Source organism: Schistocerca piceifrons, chromosome 9 (assembly GCF_021461385.2).
Source record: "Schistocerca piceifrons isolate TAMUIC-IGC-003096 chromosome 9, iqSchPice1.1, whole genome shotgun sequence".
Taxonomy (NCBI): Eukaryota; Metazoa; Arthropoda; class Insecta; order Orthoptera; family Acrididae; genus Schistocerca; species Schistocerca piceifrons.
The window spans coordinates 138,212,778-138,236,044 of NC_060146.1; the positions used below are offsets into that span (position 1 = coordinate 138,212,778).

At 41.0% G+C, this 23,267-nt stretch overlaps 1 protein-coding gene across 11 annotated transcripts in view; it reads right to left on the bottom strand.

Annotated features, from left to right (window-relative positions):
* The window catches only part of LOC124717006 (zinc finger protein 239-like), a 303,476-nt gene that overhangs the window by 131,580 nt on the left and 148,629 nt on the right, over positions 1-23,267 (bottom strand). For 10 of the 11 annotated variants that reach the window (XR_007005695.1, XM_047243641.1, XM_047243637.1 and 7 more), the window contains one exon: positions 21,098-21,147. Coding sequence is in view for 10 of the 11 variants with exons in the window: in XM_047243641.1 (XP_047099597.1) it covers positions 21,098-21,147 (50 nt within the window). In the remaining variant the exon portion in view is untranslated. Of the gene's footprint in view, positions 1-35; positions 130-21,097; positions 21,148-23,267 lie in introns of all 11 variants that reach the window. The other variant, XM_047243644.1, reaches the window with a different exon arrangement.

Sequence of the window (23,267 nt, forward strand, 5' to 3'; positions counted from 1 at the left end):
ATAAAAAATTATAAACTAGTTCTTAAGCAACTTACTTGAATTTGAACACATAACTAATAACTGTACCGCAAAGTTGCTGAATGCCAGTAGTTGGCGGCGATAGAAGACACGTGTCCAAATCCGGCGTGTCTAAAATAGATACACGGTGACAATTATTCAACTACATGAAAAAAACGTAAATTAGTTAGTGAATACACTTCATTCAACATGTAAACGTCATTACAGATATGCGGATTTAGGTTGTGACACGTTCGATATGCCCGCCATCAATGGCGATGATATGGACAGACGAATAGCGAAATCTGCATGACCCACTAAGGTATCGGAACATTCATGCTGTTGATGACCTCCTGAATAGCTGTTTTCAGCTCGGCTATAGTTTTTGGGTTATTGTTGTACACCTGGTCTTTAATATAGCCCCACAAAAAGGAGTCGCATGTGTTCAGATCCGCAGAACATGGCGGTCAATCGAGGCCCTTGCCAGTGGCCTCTGGGTACCCCAGAGCCAGAATGCGGTCTCCAAAGTACTGCTCCAGGACATCAAACACTCTCCTGCTTCGATGGGGTCGAGCTCCGTCTTGCATGAACCACATCTTGTCGAAGTCAGTGTCACTCTGGATAATGAGGATGAAATCATCTTCCAAAACCTTCATGTACCGTTCGGTAAGTCACTGTGCCATCAAGGAACATTGCACCGATTATTACGTGACTGGACATTGTACACCATACAGTCACCTGTCGAGGGTGAAGAAACTTCTGGATCGCGAAATACGGATTCTCAGTCCCCCAAATGATCCAATTTTGCTTACTGACGAACCCACCCAAATGAAAGTCGGCTTCCTCGATAAAGCAAACAACAATGCTTATACTAATTCCCATCATGACCCGCGTCCAACTGTGCAGTTTGATCGTCCTGTTGCAAACTGTTCAGAAGTTATAACGATTTTATTTCACAACTATAACTCTCGGCCTGTATACCTAAATAAAAAGGAGAAAATCTGTCTGTCCGACCTCCTTTTGCAGGTGGGACTAAGGCGGTAAGATGGAGGTCGGCAATTCGAATTTGGTCCATGGCTGAACCACAGTAACATGCATGTACCCGACGTCGATTTATTAACCAAAAGAAAACAGAATCGGGTACTGGAAATAGCTACATCTGATACGTACGTAAGGCGGCTGTTGGTTTGTCATGAATACCATGCATTTATTGGGTCCAGGGATTGAGTCTAGGTGTAGCCTCTTGACATTTTAAGATTCGATCCATCACACAGGCTGATATTTAATACATAGTTCCCAGTACACGGGCAACTTCCATTCCAATAGTCATTCTTGAGATAAGATTGTATAGCTTTGACAACACATGTTACTGCAGCTAAACAGCTCTTGTGTGAATACAGGAAACTCATAAATGTGCCAGACATGTGACACGCATGAATGGCAAGTCAATTCATCTGCATACTGCAAATGTTCACTGAATCCTGTGCAGCTGCAGCTAGGCTTACAATGGACAGGCCGTGTGGTCGAAGAAAATTTCTTTAAACGCATTTGACATCATCAGCATGGCAAGAGAGAAGTCAACATCGGATCAATATGCTATGTCTGACGTCAGTCATAAACACCTTTGATAACAACTCAGTTGCACTCATCCATCCACAATCAGCACCATGACTATATCACAATTAAGCCGAGGTCAACGTTTCCAGCTGAACCCACGGCATGAGCAATGACAAGTGATGAACTCGTTTTTGGTCTGTATTTAATAGTTATGTTTGTTACTAGCAATTAGCGTTCCGCGACTGTTCAAAGGCATCCCAAGACTTGTTGCTGCGCGGCGTAGTGTGCAAGCCTATGGACCGATGACCTCAGCAGCTTGGTCCCACAGAACTTACCACAAATTTCCAATTTTCCAGGACTTGTTCCACTGCTGTGTGTCCCGTGTTGTTCCACAACACGATGGCAGCTCACATCGGCTTCTGCTTCCTTGGGATAGCGCTTCTTTTTTTTCATTTCAGGAGCAGTTAGTCAGCTGGTTGTTTGTTCGTGACTAATAGGAGTGGCATCCGCACGAAGATTCGCGTTCAAGACATAAACCATGTATGGCGAGAACCTGACTAACATTGTAAGCCTCACGATGAATTCAGAGACTTTTTGCCATAGAAGAGTTCGTGGAACTGCATTTTACAGCGTCAACATTGCACTGGATCGTACACAAGCAACGTAACTGAAATAATAGTTCAGCACACGCGATAATTGATCATTGTGATGCAACATTTAGCTCAACTAGGCCAGCGAAAGTAATACGCAGCGATTCACGAGTTTTACTATTTTAATTCTATTATCTTGACGCCTGGTTTGTATTCAACGAAATATACCGAACTTAAAACTCAATTAACTCCACTTACGTCACTAATTGAAATGCGAACGTACGACTTCAAACTTCCCTGTAACGTTTGCAATTTTGGGCATAATTTCTTTCTAGAAGTCCGTAATACATTTTATAGGTTACAGTTAAAACTTTCTGACGGTTCAATTTGATAATACTGCTCACTCACGAGGTCTTTAATGGCTGTATGTAGGAGCACAAGTATTCGTTTCATCTTTACTCCTTCCCTGTTGGTCGAAGTAATCTGTCGTTAATTTACTGAAAAAAGTAATCATTGCTTTAAAGACTTAAGGATATATATATATATATATATATATATATATATATATATATATATATGTATAGGGTGAGTCACCCAACGTTACCGCTGGATATATTTCGTAAACCACATCAAATACTGACGAACCGATTCCACAGACCGAACGTGAGGACAGGGGCTAGTGTAATTGTTTTAATACAAACCATACAAAAATGCACAGAAGTATGTTTTTTAACACAAACCTACGTTTTTTAAAATGGAACCACGTTAGTTTTGTTAGCACATCTGAGCATATAAACAAATACGTAATCAGTGCCGTTTGTTGCATTGTAAAATGTTAATTACATCCAGAGATATTGTAACCTAAAGTTGACGCTTGAAACCTCCGACGTTCAGTTACGTATTGTAACAAACACGGGCCACGGTCGGCGAGCAGCATCTGCAGGGACATGTTTACGATGACGACCGTGTTTACGAGAGTGGCTGTAGTGCACTGTTGTGGTTTGGTCTAGCTGTCGCAGTGTCCGCATGTAGCGCTTGCTGCTATTGTTATTCTGCATTCGTCTCCGCACGCAGACCAACTGTAGTACACCGTGTTACCAGACGTCTGTGATAGTGTAGTGTTGTAGGAACTGTGACCATGGTGTATTCGAACTCTGAAAAGGCAGAGATGATACTCATCTATGGCGAGTGTCGACGAACTGCAGCTGAAGCCTGCAGGGTGTATGCAGAACGGTACCCGGACAGAGAGCATCCAACGTGCCGCACATTGCAAAACATCTACCGCCAACTGTATGCAACAGGTATGGGTATGGTCGTAGCACGCAAACGGGTCCGTAACAGGCCCGTCACAGGAGAAGGGGGTGCAGTTGGTGTGTTAGCTGCTGTTCCCATGAACCCACACATGAGTACACGGGACATTGCGAGAGCCGGTGGACTGAGTCGAAGTAGTGTCATGCGCATATTGCATCGTCAATCGTCACCGCTTTCACCCGTTTCATGTGTCGCTACATCAGCAACATGACTTTAATCATCGGGTGCAATTCTGTCAATGGGCATTAACAGAGAATGCGTTGCAGTTCTACCTGCTTACCGATGAAGCGGGTTTCACAAACCACGGGGCAGTGAATCTACGGAACATGCATTACTGGTCCGTGGACAATCCTCGCTGGCTCAGACAGGTAGAGCGACAGCGACCGTGGACTGTAAATGTATGGTGCGGAATCAGTGGCGACCCTCTCATTGGTCCTCACTTCATTGCAGGTGCCCAAACAGCTGCAACATACATCGCGTTTCTACAGAATGATCTGCCAACGTTGCTCGAAAATGTCCCACTGGAAACGCGTCGACGTATGTGGTATCAGCATGATGGTGCACCTGCACATTCCGCAATTAACACTAGGCTGACCCTTGACAGGATGTTCGACGGGCGTTTCATAGGACGTGGAGGACGCATAAATTGGCCAGCCCGTTCTCCTGATCTTACACCTCTGGACTTCTTTCTGTGGGTTACGTTAAAGGAGAATGTGTACCGTGATGTGCCTACAACCCCAGAGGATATGAAACAACGTATTGTGGCAGCCTGCGGCGACATTACACCAGATGTACTGCGGCGTGTACGACATTAATTACGCCAGAGATTGCAATTGTGTGCAGCAAATGGTGGCCACCACATTGAACATCAATTGGCCTCACATGTAGGGACACACTCTATTCCACTCCGTAATTGAAAACGGAAACCACGTGTGTACGTGTACCTCACCCCTCATGGTAATGTACATGTGCGTCAGTGAAAAAGACCAATAAAAAGGTGTTAGCATGTGGACGTAATGTGCTGTTCCAGTCTCTTCTGTACCTAAGGTCCATCACCGTTCCCCTTGGATCCCTACGTAATTCGGCGCTCTCCGATACAAACGATCGAACAGCGGAGGAGTGGTACTCAAGCGTCAACTTTAGGTTACAATATCTCCGGATGTAATTAACATTTTGCAATGCAACAAACGGCACTGATTACGTATTTGTTTATAAGTTCAGATGTGCTAACAAAACTAACGGGGTTCCACTTAAAAAAACGTAGGTTTGTGTTAAAAAACATACTTCCATGCATTTGTTTATGGTTTGTATTAACCAATTACAGCCCGCATCTCGTGGTCGTGCGGTAGCGTTCTCGTTTCCCACGCCCGAGTTCCCGGGTTCGATTCCCGGCGGGGTCAGAGATTTTCTCTGCCTCGTGATGGCTGGGTGTTGTGTGCTGTCCTTAGGTTAGTTAGGTTTAAGTAGTTCTAAGTTCTAGGGGACTGATGACCATAGATGTTAAGTCCCATAGTGCTCAGAGCCAACCAATTACACTAGCCCCTCTCCTCACGTTCGGTCTGTGGAATCGATTCGTCAGTATTTGATGTGGTTTACGAAATATATCCAGCGGTAATGTTAGGTGACATATATATATATATATATATATAAGAATAGTATTAAAATTATAGTGAAGCCGATATACAGCAAGGGCAGCTATTTCGCTAGTCTCATGCTTCATTTTGGGTAAACGTTCCCGAAATTTCGTCATCTTGTTTTCTAGTGAAATCGCACAAACGAGAGAAAATAGAAACGGGTAGCTTTGAACTCTGCACGTTTAGATTACCTTTCAACTCTTCTTATCTATTCCACCACGAAAAACAGACATGAAAGTAACCTCTTTGGGCACATGCTTTCACATGCTCGTGAATGGTAATTTTGGAACTTTGATCTTCAGTGAGCATTGGATATCTTGCATTTACTGAATCAATGATCCGTTTGTTCTGTCTGACGTCACGCCCTGGCCAAGTTTTATGGTGTTATTGCCAAATGGTCCAAATTTTCAGCCATTTTCTCTACAGTAGCGCCTTTACTTTTTTCTTTTTTTTTTGCTGTTGAGAGTGCCTCTTAACTGCGGGGGGCGAGATGGGGTACTTCAAGATGATCGCCTGGACGGAGGAGTTTTGCTTTTCGGGCAACTACACGTGGTGTTATCTGGTCACAGACGGTCATTAGGGTTAGTTGGGATTGGATTGTTTGGGGGAGGAGACCAAACAGCGAGGTCATTGGTCTCATCAGATTAGGGAAGGATGGGGAAGGAAATCAGCCGTGTCCTTTCAAAGGAACCATCCCTGCATTTGCCTGGAGCGATTTAGGGAAATCACGGAAAACCGAAATCAGGACGACCGGACGCGAGATTGAACCGTGGTCCTCCCAAATGATAGTCCAGTGTGCGAACCACTGCGCCACCTCGCTTGGTTAGGTTTAGTGTTTAGTATGTTGAAGTTGCAGAACTAAATTAGGAAGCCAGAGTTGATGCTCTCAGGGATACACCAGTTAGCAGTTAGAAGCGGCAGGCTGAGAGAGGTCTCAAAGGAGCACAGAAATTGCTCAGGGCATATGTACAACTAAAGGAGCGGGTGCAGAAGGTGATCAGATTAGTATTGCACAAATCCAGGACAATGAAGAGAGGTGGATGGATGCTGGAGGTAGAATACTGAAGACCATCTTTGAGATGGCAAGTGTAAGAGACATAAGCCAACTGGACGAAGCGGCAGACGCCGCAAGGGGGTTAGCAGAGGCACATAAATTAACTACGGAGTGGCATTACGCGCAAACTGTGAACTTTGAGAGCAGCGTATTGAACATGCATGCTTCAACAGTTGACTCAGGAAGTCGTGGATTATGCCAGGGCTTCGGCTAGCACTCTGAACTGGAATTTTGAACCGGATGCAGGTACTAGATGCCAGATAAACGATGGTGAGGCTATTGCAGGCACTACAGGATCTGGTACGCACATGAGTGGAGTTAACGAATTTGCAAGAAGCTATCCATCAAGTGCTACATGGGCAGTTCAGTCCCGTTTGCTGTTTACCACCGGAATTCCAGCTAGTGGTGGAGAGAACAGCTGGAACTGGCTGTACTACTACCATAACGCCACGGCGGGTGTGACGTCACATAATGTGGTTGTACATTATCCCCTGAAGACACCAGTGGCGTGCAAGTATGTGGTGTTGGGTGTTGTACGGTGCTAACTTATCTGGCGAAACTGCAACAGTTGGAAAATCTGTACAGACGAAAGAGGTAGGGGTGGTACTATTAGCGGAAGATGAGTACTGATGTGTTGTAGTGACCAAGGGTAAGCTCCAGCAATGTCAAGAGTGGGGTAGTCACCATATTCCAACTTGCGAGCTTGCCACGAAGCACTTGCCTTGTTCAACTCTTTGGTGGTAAAACGGAGGGACAACCTTGACGGGAAGAAGTGATCAAATCACAACTATACTTTCAAAGAAAGGATTTACACTGGATATACTCTGTGTGAAACAATGTGGTGGTGGGTGCTAGTTATTATGAGCAAGGAATATTCTAGGGAGCACAGCACATGGAATTGTGAGGTACCATAATCAACAGTAGGATGTGTGAAATTGCGGAACCCATGTTTCATTTACCAGTTACTATGAAGGGAGTTGGAAGTAACATAGTAACAGCAGTATTGGCCAGACAAACCTCTATAGAAATTGTCAAATGAAAACCTTACCTTCCTTAACAGCACATGGGAACTAAGCCTGGACCACTCATTAAGTCAGATGTTAACAGCTTAGGAGGGGCGGATCACTGCAGCGTATTGTTTCAGCATGTGGAACAGTTTCGATATGAGACAGGCCAGGTGACTGTGGCCTCGAGTGTCTCAATTCTAGCACCACGGTGTGTCTGATTTTGCTCTGCCTACCACTTATGCATCTGAAATTACAAGCCATGCAAGAACCTGATCCAGTGGTAATTCAAGTTCCTGTAGATTGGGTTCCCTAAACAAGGGATGAAAGACAGATTTGTGGAGCCAGAAATTAATACAGTAACTTGCATAATAGTTGGGGCTATCCGATGTAGTATTATATACTTGTTTTACAGATTAAGGGTGGAAGTAATTACAATAGAGAACTGGACCAGAGCAAGACCTAAAGGACTGGGTCTTCTCTGTGTAAGAGGACAGTGTAGTTCCGCTATTCAGTCTTTGACCAAAGTTATAGGTCTTTAACAAAAGTAATGAGCAGTAGTGTGGAAGCTAACAAGGAGTGCTGCGTTAACAGCTTCAAGTCAGCGGCTGTCAGTGTAACAGTGCGATGCCACCACACCAAGGCAAGTCTTGTTATGGGCGACTTGATTAGATACCACATTTTAGTGAAACAAATCAGTGCCACAGGCACACGATTCAGTCTGAATTTCTTGTCACCAAAATCCAGCAGCACCACCACGGCATCAGGGCTATGCCGGAGAGTGAGATGACTGGGAACCACCAGAAGCAGCTGTGGGTTCGAGACTAGGGTGCAGCTGCCACTGGCACTAAGTCCTACATGGGACTCAGTGCCACAGCCCCACCGACTTGCTGTCTGTGCCTGCTGCTGCTGACACCGAGTTCTTAGTGGAGCTCGCTGCCACCATGCCAGCTGTGGTCGTACCCAGTGCACGACAGTCTTCGCGTACTGCCACAGTAACGCGAGCAGAGAGAGGGGCCGTGCAGGCTCTACGACACCGAGGAAAGTACTTCACTGTTGAAGTCAATGGCTGTGTTCTCTAAAGGCTGCTGAACTACCATGGGGTTTCTGTCAGCAAAGTACAGTGCCGATGCAGCAGCCAGGGCAGAAGCTGCCCACATCTCAGCATTAGCCGGGGACAAGAAAGAGGTGTGGTGGCTCACTACGTCATGTACTGAAGTCAATAAAAGTCATTCGTACCTGTCCATAGGGTATCCACTGGGCGAGCTGATCCACCACTCACCCCAATCCCTTCAGTAGGAAGGATGAAGCTTGTTATCTCAGATGGAGAGTTACCCGTACATGTAGAAGAAACTTCAAGTGCATCCTAGGGAAGCTGTATATTAATTACCATGTCGACAATATTAGTATAACCAATGAGTTATTGCAGATAATGTCATTATCAATAATTGAGTATGGGCTGTAAAAATCACTCAAATAACCCATCAGATACCGGTAAGATTTCAAAGTGGTGCAAAAATTGGAAACTTGCTTTAAATGCTCAGTAATGTAAAACTGCGCTCTTCCCAAAATTGAGAAAGTAGTATCTTTTGATTACAATACCAATCTACATCTATATCGATACTCCCCAATCCATCTTATGGTGCACGGTGAAGCGTACCCCATACCACTACTACTAATTTTCTTTCCCGTTCCACTCACAAACAGAGCGAGGAAAAAGAGACTGTTTATATGGCTCCATATGAACCCCAATTTCTTTCATCTTATCTTCATGGTCCTTCTGTGCAATGTACATTGGAGGCAACAGAATCATTCTGCGGTCAGCTTCAAATTCCAGATCTCCAAATTTTCTCAATATCATTCCTCAAAAAGAATGTCACCTTCCCTCCAGAAATTCCCATTTGAGTTCCCGAAGCATCTCTGCAACACTTGCATGTTGTTCAAACTTACCAGTAGCAAATCTAGCAGCCCAACTCTGAATCACTTCAACGTTTTCCTTTAATTCAGACTGGTGTGGCTTCCAAACACTTAAGCAGTATTCAAAAGTGTGTCAAACTAGCGTCGTGTATGGAGTCTCCTTTGCAAATAACCAGACTTTCATAGAACTCTCACAATAAATTGAAGTCAGCTGTTCACCTTCCCTAGCACAGTCCTCACATGCTCATTCCACTTCATATCACTTTGCATTGTTATGGCAAGATATTTAAATGACATTACTCCATAAAGGAAGATACTATTAATGCTGTATCCAAACATTATGGGTCTGTTATCCTACTCATATGCACTAACTTACATTTTTCTACATTTAGAGCTACTGCCATTTATCACACCAAGTAGAAATTTTGTCAAGGTCATTCTGTATCATCCTACAGTCACTCAACTTTGACACCTTACCATACACCACAGCAAGCAATCACAGACTGCTGACCACCTTGCCCGCTAAGTCATTTAAGTATATAGAGAATAACAGCAGTCCTATTAACTTTCCCAAGGCACTCCTGACAGTACCCTTGTCTCTGATGAACTCACCATTGAGGGCAACATACTGGGTACAACTTGAGAAGTCTTCAAGCCACTCACATATCTGTGAACCTATTCCATATTCCTCTACCTTCTTTAACAGCCTACACTGGGGCACCATGTCAAATGCTTTCTGGAAATCTAGAAATATGGACTGATTCACAGTTGCAATCGGTTAACTCATATGAATACACATAAGCAACAATACATAGGAACATGAAATGTAACGACCAGTTAGGCTTAGTTGTAGGTGTATCAGGCAGCAGCCTTTGGTAGAACACTATGGAAGTGTAATCAGACCACAAAGGATAGCACAAATAAAATGCTTGTGTTATTTGAAGTGTCTGCTGTATGTGGTGCACAAACAGCTCAGTATAAGCAAAACAAAAAAATTTATTTGAATAGAGAGGACACACCAACTTAATATTGACAAATCTTGAGAAGCATGAAACAAACTAAACTCGTTTGGTTAAGCACAGACAGTCTTTCAGCCCTTGGAAGGAGAAAACAAAGTTTTACAGTTCTGAACTATTTTACTAAAGAAAAAACCCAAATGAAGTCTTCTGAATAGAACATAAAAACATTCCACCTGTCTGGTAATGAGAAAAACAAAGTGCTGTACTGAGCCTCAGTTCTAAAAGATAGGAGAACAACTCTGATCATAAGTTCTAAACACACTTCAGAGAAAAACTGTCAGAGTAAAGTTCTTGAGCCACTTAAAAAAAATAACTGCCTGTTCAAAGTTCTCACAACACATATAAGATAATGACAAAGTCTGATAGGAACTCTAAATCTGATAACACAAACCAGCAGGAAGTAGTTCTACATCTGGTGATGCCAAAAACAGGCTATCACAGAAATATTTTGAAATCGAGAATCAGACTTCCTGTCAGGCCATGCTCCAGGGAATGGGACCCATACAAAAAGGAGCTAATGGGTGATACTAAACATATACAAAGAAGGGCAGCAAGAATGACCACAGGTTTGTTTGGGAGAATGTCACAGAGATGTTGAAGAAACTGAACAAGCAAAGAGAGATGTAAACTATTCTAAGAAAGCTGCAGAGTTCCAAGAATCAGATTTAAGTGATGAATCTATGAAAAAAATAACCCCAACAGATCACTCCCATAGAGATTCCAAGGACAAGAATAAACAAATGACAGTGTGCACAGACGTGTTCAAGCAATCATTCGTGGCACTCTCCATATGTAAACAGAATGGAAGGAAGCCCTAGTAGCTGGTACATTGGAAAGTACCTTATGTCATGCACGTCACAGTGGTTTGCCGATTATGGGTGTTGATGTAAAATTTCAACAGATGGCTTCTAAATGTGAGTGGTTACTATGACTTACATCAAGACCAAAAATAATGATGTTAGATTTGAAAGGAATCCTTGCAGCAGTTGCGATGGATACTGTGGACAGCATGGCATCTATAACTGCTCCCAAACAGAACACACAACAGTGTGGGAAGAGGGAAAGGGAGGAAGGGAGTGGTTGGCAGGCAACAGAATGAGAATAACAAGATATTACCCTATCTTCCACCTTTAAGCTCTCCGATTTTCAAATCTCTTCCAGTATAGTCCCCAAAAATCAGTCTTTCCTACTCATCTGTCCAATAAGTCTCCCCTGATCTGGCATCCTGGGTTACTTTTCTGAACTCTACCACTTCTCCTAAGCCTCAACAGTCCTTATCCTTCACCACTGTTCTTTCCCCGTCAGCTCTTCTGCCAGGAGGAGGAGCCACTGGCTCCAAAAGCTTCCATACATAATGCCTTTTATACCTATGTTCTCCTGCCACTGCTTGGTGAGTAGATTTTGTCTATCCAGCTACATTATAGGACTGATAAAATGTTTTACTTGCCTTCATCACACATAGGTTTCTGAGCTCTTGAATTAGGGAAAACCATTTCCTATAAGTTTACTTGTTAATGAGATACTTCAGGAAACATATAAGATGTCTTGTGGTCCTCAGTGTCTGACTGATAATTTACTGATTCATGACGTCATAGGAATGTCAGGAAACTGACTTATTTTAGCAGGAAATTAGAAAGTCAAACAAATGTAATTTTCGTCAAATATGTTTGTATTCTCATAAAACATATTTTTGTAGTAAAAATTACACTGTTTCCAAATGAAACGGCAACAAAAGTTTTCATTGGTCATAATACAACATTACGACTAACCGATACCAGAGCAATACACAGAACAGCATGGCAGCTGCAGCCATAATCAAATAACAATGTAACAGCTAGGTAAAGTTATCACTGTAATATGATATTTTTTATAGTTTTTGATGTAATTTGTTATTATGGACCACCATCATAAAAATAAAGAGTAATTTCAAAACAGAGGTGTCAAATGAAGACAGCAAAAGAGAAAGATAAAGAAGAATGAATAACTCTAAGCTATCCAGAGACGTCATCACAGCTTTGGAGACAGTGAAGTGGCAAGTTCAATATCTATGTATACACTGCTGAGCCAAAATTTTATGACCAACACACATTGTCTTGCAGAAAGAGAGAGACGAATGGGGAATCATTATAACAATGACTGCAAACAGTGAAATCCACTGACATAAGCAACCTTGATGAAGGCCAGATTGTTATGGAGTGGAGTCTGTGAATAAGCATCTCCTAAAGGGCACAGTTGGTCATCGGTTAGCATCCTACTGTCTTGAGCATCTATGCAAAGTGGTTGAAGGATGGTGAAACCATGAGGTGGTCCAAGGCACTGGATGTCTGGGATGTTGGATGTCCATGTTCATCACAGAATGTGCACACATTGCTGAACATGGTGTTCCACTGAAGAACAAACCCCACGTGGTCCCATGTTGATCAGTGATATCAGTTACAAGTGCAGCTGGTATGTGATCATTAAGATGGGACTGTGAATCAATGGATGTCAGGTGAATCATGTTTCTTGTTACACCAATTTGATGGTCATGTCCAGACAATTTGTCATGCAGCTGAATGACTGCCAAAACATGGATTGTGCCACTTATGCAGGCTGGTCAGGAGAGTATTAAGCTATGTGGCACATTCACCTAGGCTTCCATGGAATCTGTGTCAGTACTCAAAGGTGCCATTACAGCTGTTGACTATGTGAACATTATCACGGACCACATGCGTCCCTTCTTGCTTGATGTCTTCCCTGCTGATGACACCTCCCAGCATGATGACTGTCCGTGCCACAAAGTCAGAATCATGCTACAGTGGTCTGAAGAGTGCAACAAAATTGCCTGACAGAACGCATTGGGAGCACTGTCACCTATCAGTTCTGTACCCGCAAACCACTGACCCATTTTGGGAATTGTGTTACTTATATGTAGAAATCTGGTGTTACATACCTTTGCAAACCTATCATGGACTTGCCGAATCCACACTACTCAGAATCACAATTGTACTGTGCTCCAAAAATGGACTAACATGCTATTAAGCAATTGGTGATAATGGAATGCCAATGCACAGACAAGTGCATGGGACTGAAGATGAAACACCATTGCTTGGCCTGGTGCACGGAACAGAAGAGGGAACACCTTAGAAAGTTGCTAGTGGGAGCGGACTGCAGAAAAAACACCAGGAAACACAACAGATGAAAAATGGAATGCCAGTCCATGGACAGGCACTCTGGACTAAGGATGCTGCACGAAGGAGTGAAACACAGCTGGAATGCCTAGAACTGATGTTGTGGGGGGGGGGGGGGGGGGGGGGGAGCCTAGGTACAAATAGTGGATCCATTCCATTCACTGCTCATGACCAGTCTCAGGTAGCACCTAATGAAGATAACGAGTCACAAAGTTGAAATATCATGCAAGAATTATGCTGACATCTGGCAAAATATTCGACAGCTCAAAATGTTATATGGTTATAATATTTTGGCCTGTTAGTCTATACCTAAATAGTAACTTTTCAATTCAAATTTAAGTGGTTGTCACTGTTGAGGTTACTGCATTAACAGGTTAATCAAGACCCTCAGTATCACAATTCATCAGATACCTGCCATGTGTATTTCCACAATATTTTTTAATAATGGAATCTCAAAAAGATGTGCTGTAGCCAATATTATTATTGCTTCATACGGCATTGGTTGTAAAAGGTAGGTGCAGCACTAATGGTCAGTGCAACATTTTTCCATGGTGAACATGGTCTGGCCTATGTAAGTCATAGCACACTGGAAAAATAAAACAGTCACCCACAATTACAGATCGTAATTTACTGATCGCCATAAGGTCAGCCATCTTACATGTTGGGCAGAAAGTCACTGTGATCTATATTTCTGGAGACTTATGGCTATCTTGAAATAAATATCGCCAACAAATGGAAGAAAAGTAGGATTTTTCCAGCATGCTCTACTCTTCACTCTGGTTTTCAGCCTTAGCTAATAGTAGTTCTGTTTCATGAACAATAAAGCCAATTGCAATGCTGAAGGGTTTTATTTTGAGCCGACAAACACAAATGTTCAGGCTGGAATATGTGGTTGGATAATAATATAAATAGTATTGATATTTGATTAGACGTGCCATGTCATGGAGGTTAACAATCATGCTCACAGGGGCAATTTTTGAGAGATATGAACATGTATGGGTTTTATCTTTTTGTGTGAATATCAACACAAGAAAAAGTATACTCTAAATGATAATGATTGACAAGTGGCTGAACATTTGTCTCTTATTGTGTTGCATATACTACATTTACCTATGATGTGAGAATCACACTCACTCTCATGAAAAGGAACCAAGTGTCACATAAATCGAACTGTGAACATCAGGACAATACAGTACAGCATTGATAATCTGAATGTTGGTCAACCAAACGAATGCTTACGACTGCTAAACTAAACTGTTACTCGCTCATGTGTAACCCCCACTTACCCGCTACTGTCTTGCACCCCCCTCCCCCCTGCATGAATGCCAAGTTGCTATCAATAGATATTGGTGCTCTGCCTCAATGACTATCAGATTTGTCAGGTAAAGTAACCTTGTGACATAAAATACCTAAACACAAATGTTTTGTCCTTTCTACGAGAGAGAAATATGAGATTGGAGGAAGGCGAGTCTACAACCACCTTACCTAATTAGTATAAGTTTGGTAAACTTACAATTACAAATATAAAAAAGGAAAAGACTAGCATCACAAATTTTATATTTAAGCCTGATTCTGCTGATGGATTGACAATTTGGAAAACTATGCAGCTCACCATGATTATAGAGCTAGATAAAAATTATTCCATTTCATTGTGGCAGGGTGGTACAGCAACCAGTTTAAAAAGTATTTCAGAATTTAAACATTCTCAGTTGTGAAATTATTTACTGTCAATGACACGTTTCACTCTTTTGGGGCATCTTCAGATTGTGTAAAAGCTTCTGGATATGAAACCCATCTGTGTGCATGCCAGAAGGACATTGTGCTGCATGTGGCTCATAGCACCTTTATTTTTGTGTGTCCTATTTTGTATTACTAGAGTGGTGTCAGTTGGTGTGTTCAAGGACCACGTTGCATTTTGTGTGTTTTTATGATGGATGGATTATATATCCAGTTACTGTTGCATACATTTTCCATTTTAAACAGCTATATGTTAGATGGGTTTCATTTCCAGCTACTTTTACATAATCTGATAATGCTCCAAAGGTGTGAAACACATCACTGACTGTAAATAGTTTCACAACTAAGTCTGTTTTTATTCTGAAAGAAAAAGAAAAAAATATCTAGATGTTAGATGCTGCTGCTTGTAAATGGTTTACACAAAAGACATCATAAGGAGAACTTATACCTCGTCCCAATTTAATAAAAATCTTGGAGGGCCATCAAATTTTAAAGCAGACACAGGCAGTTTAAAACACCTTAAGCCATGATATGGCACTCATGAACTTCAAATACCAAGAGAAAAATGTCTGCTGATTCTTCAGCAGTGGCTTCTTTCAAAACAAAACTAAGGGACTTATTGAGAGAAGAAGATTATGATCTCAAAAATGTTCACAATGCTGAAGAAATTGGGCTCAATTGGAAACCTTTGCCAAGAAAAACTCTTGATTCACATCATAAAGTAGCAGCATCCGATCCTGAAGTCTGCAATTACAGCTTTAGCTTGAGCTAATGCTACTAGTAGCCATTGATTGCCTATGCTCAAAATTGGTAAAAGTAAGAAACCACATTGTTTCAAACACGTGAATGTGTCAGCTACACCTATTGTTTACATCTCACAAAAGCCAACCTGGATGGATAGTATGATTTTCACAGAATTTTATATGGAGATTTCTGCACCCTCTGTAAAAGTACACCAGTTAAAGAATGGTAAGAGTGAGAAAATGATATTGCTCCTTGATAATGCACTAACTCTTTCATTGTGTGATATCTCAAACCAAAGGGATGAGTTCTAAAAGAGATGTTTCTTCCACCTAACGTAAAATACTTATTACAGCCCAAGATTTTATTATTTAGGCTTTCAAATGGATTTACAGGAAAGAATTGTTATAAAAGTTACTGTTAGAAAGGAAAGACGAGGGAGAAGGAAGTCTGTTAAGGAATCTTAAAAATATTGACTACACGATCGGAGCAGTTCGGCATGGTGTCAAGAAACACAATTTGAAGAAAAAGAAAGAAGTCCTGGAATAAAATTTTGGGCACGGCAGATATTTCTGAAAGTCCAACTGAAAATTACAAACAATGATATGTCCAAAATGCTTACAATGTTAAAACAATTCAGTTGCCATGAATGTGAAGAAGAACATGTTCAAGAATGGATGAGTTTCGATGATGCACATCCAGGGCATTATGCAGGGTAGCGAAATTTTAAACCTTGTCAATGATAAAGTCTCACTTTGTGAGCAGCTCATCAGCTAAGGGTCCAGAAAATGAAGATGAAAATATACTGGCTGCTTCTAATGCATTTACATATTTAGATATTGCCTTGGAATGGTTGCAAGCTCACTGTATGAGAGATCTGTCCTGAAAAAAAGGTTGTGATTTGGCTGTTTGTAAGCAAGAAGCCTTGCTTAAACAGATAAAATTAAGTATTTTTTGAAGCATACTGTATATGCAATATGCATTATTTTTGGTTTCCTATACTGCACTATGTTCATTCCCACTGTACTTGCTTTTGTAATAATGAAAGGGACTCATGTTATTAAAAATATGTATAGTTTTTACTGGTACATTGGTAAATAAAAGTATACAGTGTGATTATCCAAATAAACCAGTTTTCCAAACACCCATGTCCCCTATCAGTCATACCCAAACTTTGTCTGCTGCTAATAGTTTGCTACAAGAGTTCAGTTACCTTTGGCACAAGCCAGACACCCTTATGGTAAAGTGCCCCCATCCATCTTACATCCCAGTAGGGGGAGTACACTGCAAATAAATCTGGAAAGAATACCTCAAGGGCAGCAGAGATATATGCTACCATGAAGGATGTTGTTTCATTAAGTCTGGTTGCTAGGGGACAATACCACTGTCCATGAGAGTTAACTGTTGCCAGTGGCAAATTCCACATTTAGTCAAGGTTAAAACCATCATCATGATTAATTAAATCATTAGTAAAATGTATTTTAACACTTTCCCTCAAAAATGGATACCAGAAGCATCAAAGACAGGTTGAAATCTGGACATTCATTGTATGGCTTGCCTGTATACACTGCTCAGACACAGCAAATTTATCAGGCTGTAGCAGAGCAGTACAGCATCAATGTTCCACCCAATGTTCTTGAATTATATATGACAGACAACACAGATAGATACATACCTGCCTTCCATAGAATCTAGCCACCTTCCACAGAGACAAAGAGTGTGTCTACCTTTGGTGCTGGCAGAAAATATCCTTGACTACATTTAGAGGGGCTACAACTTATTTTATTGGTCAAATGTTTGAACGGCACAAAAACAAGACTTCATATAAATTACAGAGTGGGTTATTATCCAAATTTTCATAGACATATGAAGAGTAGGAAATGACCAAATGGGTTATCAAACTGACCAGCCAAGGTATAAGTTTTCAAACAAAAAATGTCCCAACAAAAAATGATGTTAATTGCTAGGTAATCAGGGTAATTAAGAAAAATAATTACTGATTTGTGGGAAAATTGTGTAATGGCTTTTTATCTGAATCTTTACAGCTATATAAAGAATGGGAACTGAACAAATAATGGCATACAACACTACCGTGAGGTCTACTCTTGCAAAAGTAAATTTAATTGCCTGACAGTAATCAGGATAATTAAGGAAACTTCATTTGTGATTTGAGGGAAAGCTGAAATATTTCACAACCAGCTGCTGTAGGTTCACAAATGAAGTATCAAAAATTTCATCTCTTTGAAGCCTAGCAATTTTGTGCATAAAAAATTGTAGTTACGTGATATGTAACTGACAAACGGGCTTCCTTTGCATCACATATTAAATTTAGGACATTTCAAGAACAGAAGACATTAGGAGGAAAATGGGGTGGTAAAAAGTTCGTCTTTTCAAGGCCTCCCTATTAACACCAAATTCAGGACATTTTCAAAACATAAGATGCTAGGAATGTCAAACAGGTGTCAAAATGCTTTCTGGATAAAACTTGAAAACAAAAAAATTTGAAAAAGTCAAATGTTTTGTGAAATGATTTTTCTAAAAGAATAAAATAAAATAGATTAAAGAAAGATTTGATGCACCTTTGAATGGTGCTCAACGTCATGTATTGCAAATCAGGTACCAACTGAAATTTAAACTTCAATGTTTAACTTAATATCTTGGTATTTTAAAGAGTAGTGCAATATATTTGTCTAGTGAATTACAAAGACTGTGCTGTCCAATGTTGTGTGGCCTTGACATATTTCTATCATCTACACCCAAAGGTGTAAAAAAGATCCAACAGTTCTTCAGTCTCAATAATTTTTCCAATAGACAATACTTCAAATTCTTGATTTGTACCTCATTTCCTGTACTTGATCCTGAGTATCATTCAAAGGCACATCACATGTTTCTCTAATGTATTTTATTTCTTACTTTTAGACAAATTATTTTATAAAATATTTCACCTTTTTTTCTTTTCTTTTAGAAGACAGATTCCCTGCAAATGCTGGGAAGGCTTGAGCCTAGAACATTTCCTCTTCAGCCTCTCGAGGTAAGCCACACACCTTCAGATTTCATTGCAAAGCTTTGTGGATCTGCCATGTTGGATAACCATTCTTTTCAAAATCTTTTTTGTGGTGTTCTTCCTGTAGATTGTTCTTATCAACAATCATACATTAACTGTTGAACAAATGCATTGGGCACATAATATTAATCTGCAGAAGATGATAACAATTGCGCAGTCACAGGTAAACATATGTGTTAGTCTGCTTGTGGAAGACACCACGTCCCAGGCTGCTGCATGTTTTATTAAAAATCAAAAATTAAAAACCAAGACATACCTGAAAGAGAGGTATTTATCCTTTCCCAGCCCATTGGTGAATCTAATATTCTAACACATGATGGCACAGAAACTGATGAAGTTTCTTTTCATCATGGGGTCACTCTACAAAAGTGTCAGCCACATACTTCCAAAAAATAACAAGCTTAAACTTTGCCCAGACCGATGCCTTGTCAAAATCTTCATGGAGATTCACAATTTTAGTGTGCATGTTCACAAGTTCTGTGAATACAAGTCATACTTATGTTTGCTGTCAGTCCAATGTCTCCACCGTGCAGGGCTGCCTACCTGTCACACACAAGTGTCTCTCTTACCGAATTTTTTATGTATTTGTACAAAACAAGCAATACGTCACAACGCAGTGCTGTATACAAACAGTATGTTTATATGCATTTTGTTACAGGCTCCACCAGCAGAATTAGCTACACCTTCGAGAAGCACGTGCATCTGGAAACTGGTGGCACTGCTATGATCAACAAACACTATCCACATGTCACATGGTCGCAAACGTAATTTGCCTATTGGGTACATAAGGCCAAGCAAACCCTGTGGCAGGCTAGTTCAGTTGTTCCCACAGTTCTGGGTTAGGAGACAACTGCACTTATAGCTCATCAAACAGAACTCACTGAGATGAGTTGGGATGTTCCACACTGCTTAGCACTGTCGTCTTGCTGCTACGCCACACTACATCCCAACTGTAGGATCGGTTAAGAAATTTGTTTAGTCATACACAGTATGCTAAAACCTTGGGATGTATCCCATCACTACCAGTTAACTTCCCTGTCTTTACATCCTGGGGTGCTGTATCTAGTCCCTCTAGTGTGAAGCCCTAAGACAATTGTGTATTGGCAGGTGTCATTTGCTGACTGTTACTAAACTACTTCTTTCTAACAATATTATGAGATGGAAAGTTGCTACTCACCATATAGCTGAGATGCTGAGTCGCAGACAGGCACAACACTCAAGTGGTTTCAGTTGCCTGAGACAGCAGTCATGTGTGTGTGTGTGTGTGTGTGTGTGTGTGTGTGTGTGTGTGTGTGTTGTTGACAAAGACCATTGTCCAAAAGCTCTGTGAAAATCTTTTTGTTTTGCCTATCTACAACTCAGCATCTTTACTATATGGTGAGTAGCAACTTTCCTTCTCATAATATTGTTACATTCCATTCTGGATTTCCCATTGTTTGATTTAAACTACTACTTTTATTTTTCAAGTATGTTTTTTATCTTGTCAGCTTTTTGAGGTGAAGCAGTTCTGTTTGCTATTTGTTATGGTGTCACTGAGTACCGTACAACAATTGGTGCTTATACACAACTTCTTCAGCAAACTCCAGGACTGGTGACTCGATTTCTTACATCCCAACATGGTTGTTGTTTCAATCCCTTCTTTTCGATTCATTCACTCTTCACACAGTTCATGAGCAGGTCAAAATCAGCATCTACTATATGTGATTCATAATTTTCTTCATATTCCTGCCTCTACTCTGGAATATATTCCTTATGGCAAATCTTTGGTACACATTTATTTGGAGTCGCAATTACAGCATCAACAAATCTGTCATAATTTTTAGATGAAGCTGCATCTATCTGATTGCTTTATCAGATTCTCTAGAAAATGTTTCTCAGTTTGCTCACTGAAAGTGACATCTCAGTTCTAAGAATGGATTAAATAACTGGAAACTGACACCCTGCTTCTTACAAGACTGGTTGGTGTTGGCCACTTGGAAAGTCACCTAGAACTTGACTGGATATATGTAAAAGTTAGTTTTGAGAATTTTATGATGAGTAGCAGAGATATGGGTAGTAATCCCTGTTCAATGTTGCAGACCTGAATGTACACCTACCTTTTGCATAAAAAATGAACAAAGGCATTATATTTCCAAATCATCAAATCAAGTATGTAAGCATTACAGACACCAGTAACCAACATTTAATACTCTGTGTACATAAAAGTATAGCATTCTATTCCACTGCTGTGCTTACAACATGAAGCTGCAAAGCCATCCATGCACAAAATGAAAAAGAGAAGATACAAAAATCTGTACAATACCTTTCTGGTTCACTGTCACTGCTTGTTGACTCCACTCCATGTTCGAGCTCCTGAAAGGATTAAGACCATTAATAGTTGTAGTAGTAGTGGTGGTGGTGGTGGTGGTGGTGGTGGTGGTGGTGGTAGTAGTAGTAGTAGTAGTAGTAGTAGTAACAGATCAGATGGTGCTGAAATATGGACGATTTGCAAAGCTAATGAGAACAGTATTCCAACAGTTTAAATGAGAATTTTTGTCGAATGTCAAAGGATATTATTTCTGACAGTTTTCCCAAATACCAACATATACACTATTTTTAAAAAATCATGGGAAAAGGACTCTGAGCATCTGCGACACTCCACTGAGCAATAACTGAGAACTGGGTATGTTACCAAACTATACCTTTTCATCCTTCACAAATTAACTTAACAATGAAACATCATACCATCCTCGATAATTTACACAAAAAGAATTGATATGTCTCACAGATGTCAAAAACAGAGTGGAAACAGCTGTCACCTTGGGTGCTTTTCATTGGATTTTGAGAGCTTCAGCAGTGTGTGTCCTGGAGCATTTACTGCTGCCTGAAACCAATACAGCATACTCCATATAAGTGTATGGAGGTCACCCCTGTGAAATCTATTCCCATTCTTCAAATAAGGGCACTTGACATTTCTTGGAGAGACTGTGATGGAACAGGATGACCACAAATGCATCTGCTAAGCACATCCCACATATGCACGATGGTGTTTAGGTTGGGACTCAGCACCAGCCATTCCATTACTTCAATGTCCAGACTTCACAAGACAACCCTGCTGATGCCCACCATATAGGTCGTGGCATTAAAGCAATTCAGGGCCACCACCATATGCAAAAGTGATCACATGGTCCGACAATATCCATACAATGTACTGCCAGGTGGTAAGGCAACCATGTGCAACAACAAGATCTATATGGCAGTCAACACAGAACCTTGAAAATATTGCTAATTCCTGGACAACATTTGGCAGGTACTGCACACCACAGATCTTTGCCCACAAACACATCCACCACTTTATGTCAGATGATATCTGGACTCATCTGTGAATAGCACATCTTGCCAGTGACAAAGTTGACAGCTGACATGAGAACGGCAGAACTGAAGTCAAGCTGCAAGACGTTCTCATGTCAAGTGGGGTACACAAACAGGACATCTGGGTCATAAGGTCCTTTCTTGTAACCTGTTTGTTAGGTACCTTTGGAAATAGTGGCTCCAGTGGCCCTTCTGAGATTGTCTTACAGTGCTCTGGCAGTTTCTGTATGATGCCACAATAAAGAGATGGTTAGATATTGGTCTTCATGTGGGGTTGAAATGTGTTGGTAACCTTGTCCAACTTGCCTTGTGTACTGACCTGTCTCCCTGTAGTGTGTGACACATGGAGAGGCTGTGGACTCTGCAGCAACATGAACAGAAGTCCATCCAGACTGAGCAACCCTGCAACTTGCACTGCATTAAGATGTCACATTTAATGCGATCAGTTGAATATAATGTCCACAAATGACAACTTCCATCTGTGTACCTAACTAGAAAACACTGGGACACTTCCTTCTGAGGGCTCACATGACACTGTAATGCATAACACAGCCAACAGATCCATTAGGTGCTGAATGACTTTAAATGTACCCTGCACTGAAATCGAAGATTTCAAGTCACACAATAAGACCACAGGTACCACCTGTATCAACATAGATTTAAAATATGACACTGATACATGTGTTCCCCTAATTCTTTCGAACTGTGTAGAAATAACTAAACACAAATTCAATGCCACAACATGCAACACGTAGGCCTCAACATGTACAATGACACTGAACAGAAGATTGCCCAACATGATAAATATATGATTTCTTTGGGGAAAGCTGTGCAGACTAACTGTGCAAGTAACAGAGTGAGTCACAAAACTGAAACATGCTTCAGGTCTAATCCAAGATAACTGATGCTGATTAATTACAATGAAATTTAAGTTCAAAGAAAAAAAGCACACTTTTTATCAGGAATCTTCCAATGTGTTTGATGCAGCCTGCCATGAGTTCCTCTCCAGGGCCAACCTCTTCATCTCACAGTAGCATCTACATCCAACCTCTCTCCTTTTTTGTTGTGTGTATTCTGACATCTACCTTCTTCTACAACTGTTGCCCTCTATGGCTCCCTCT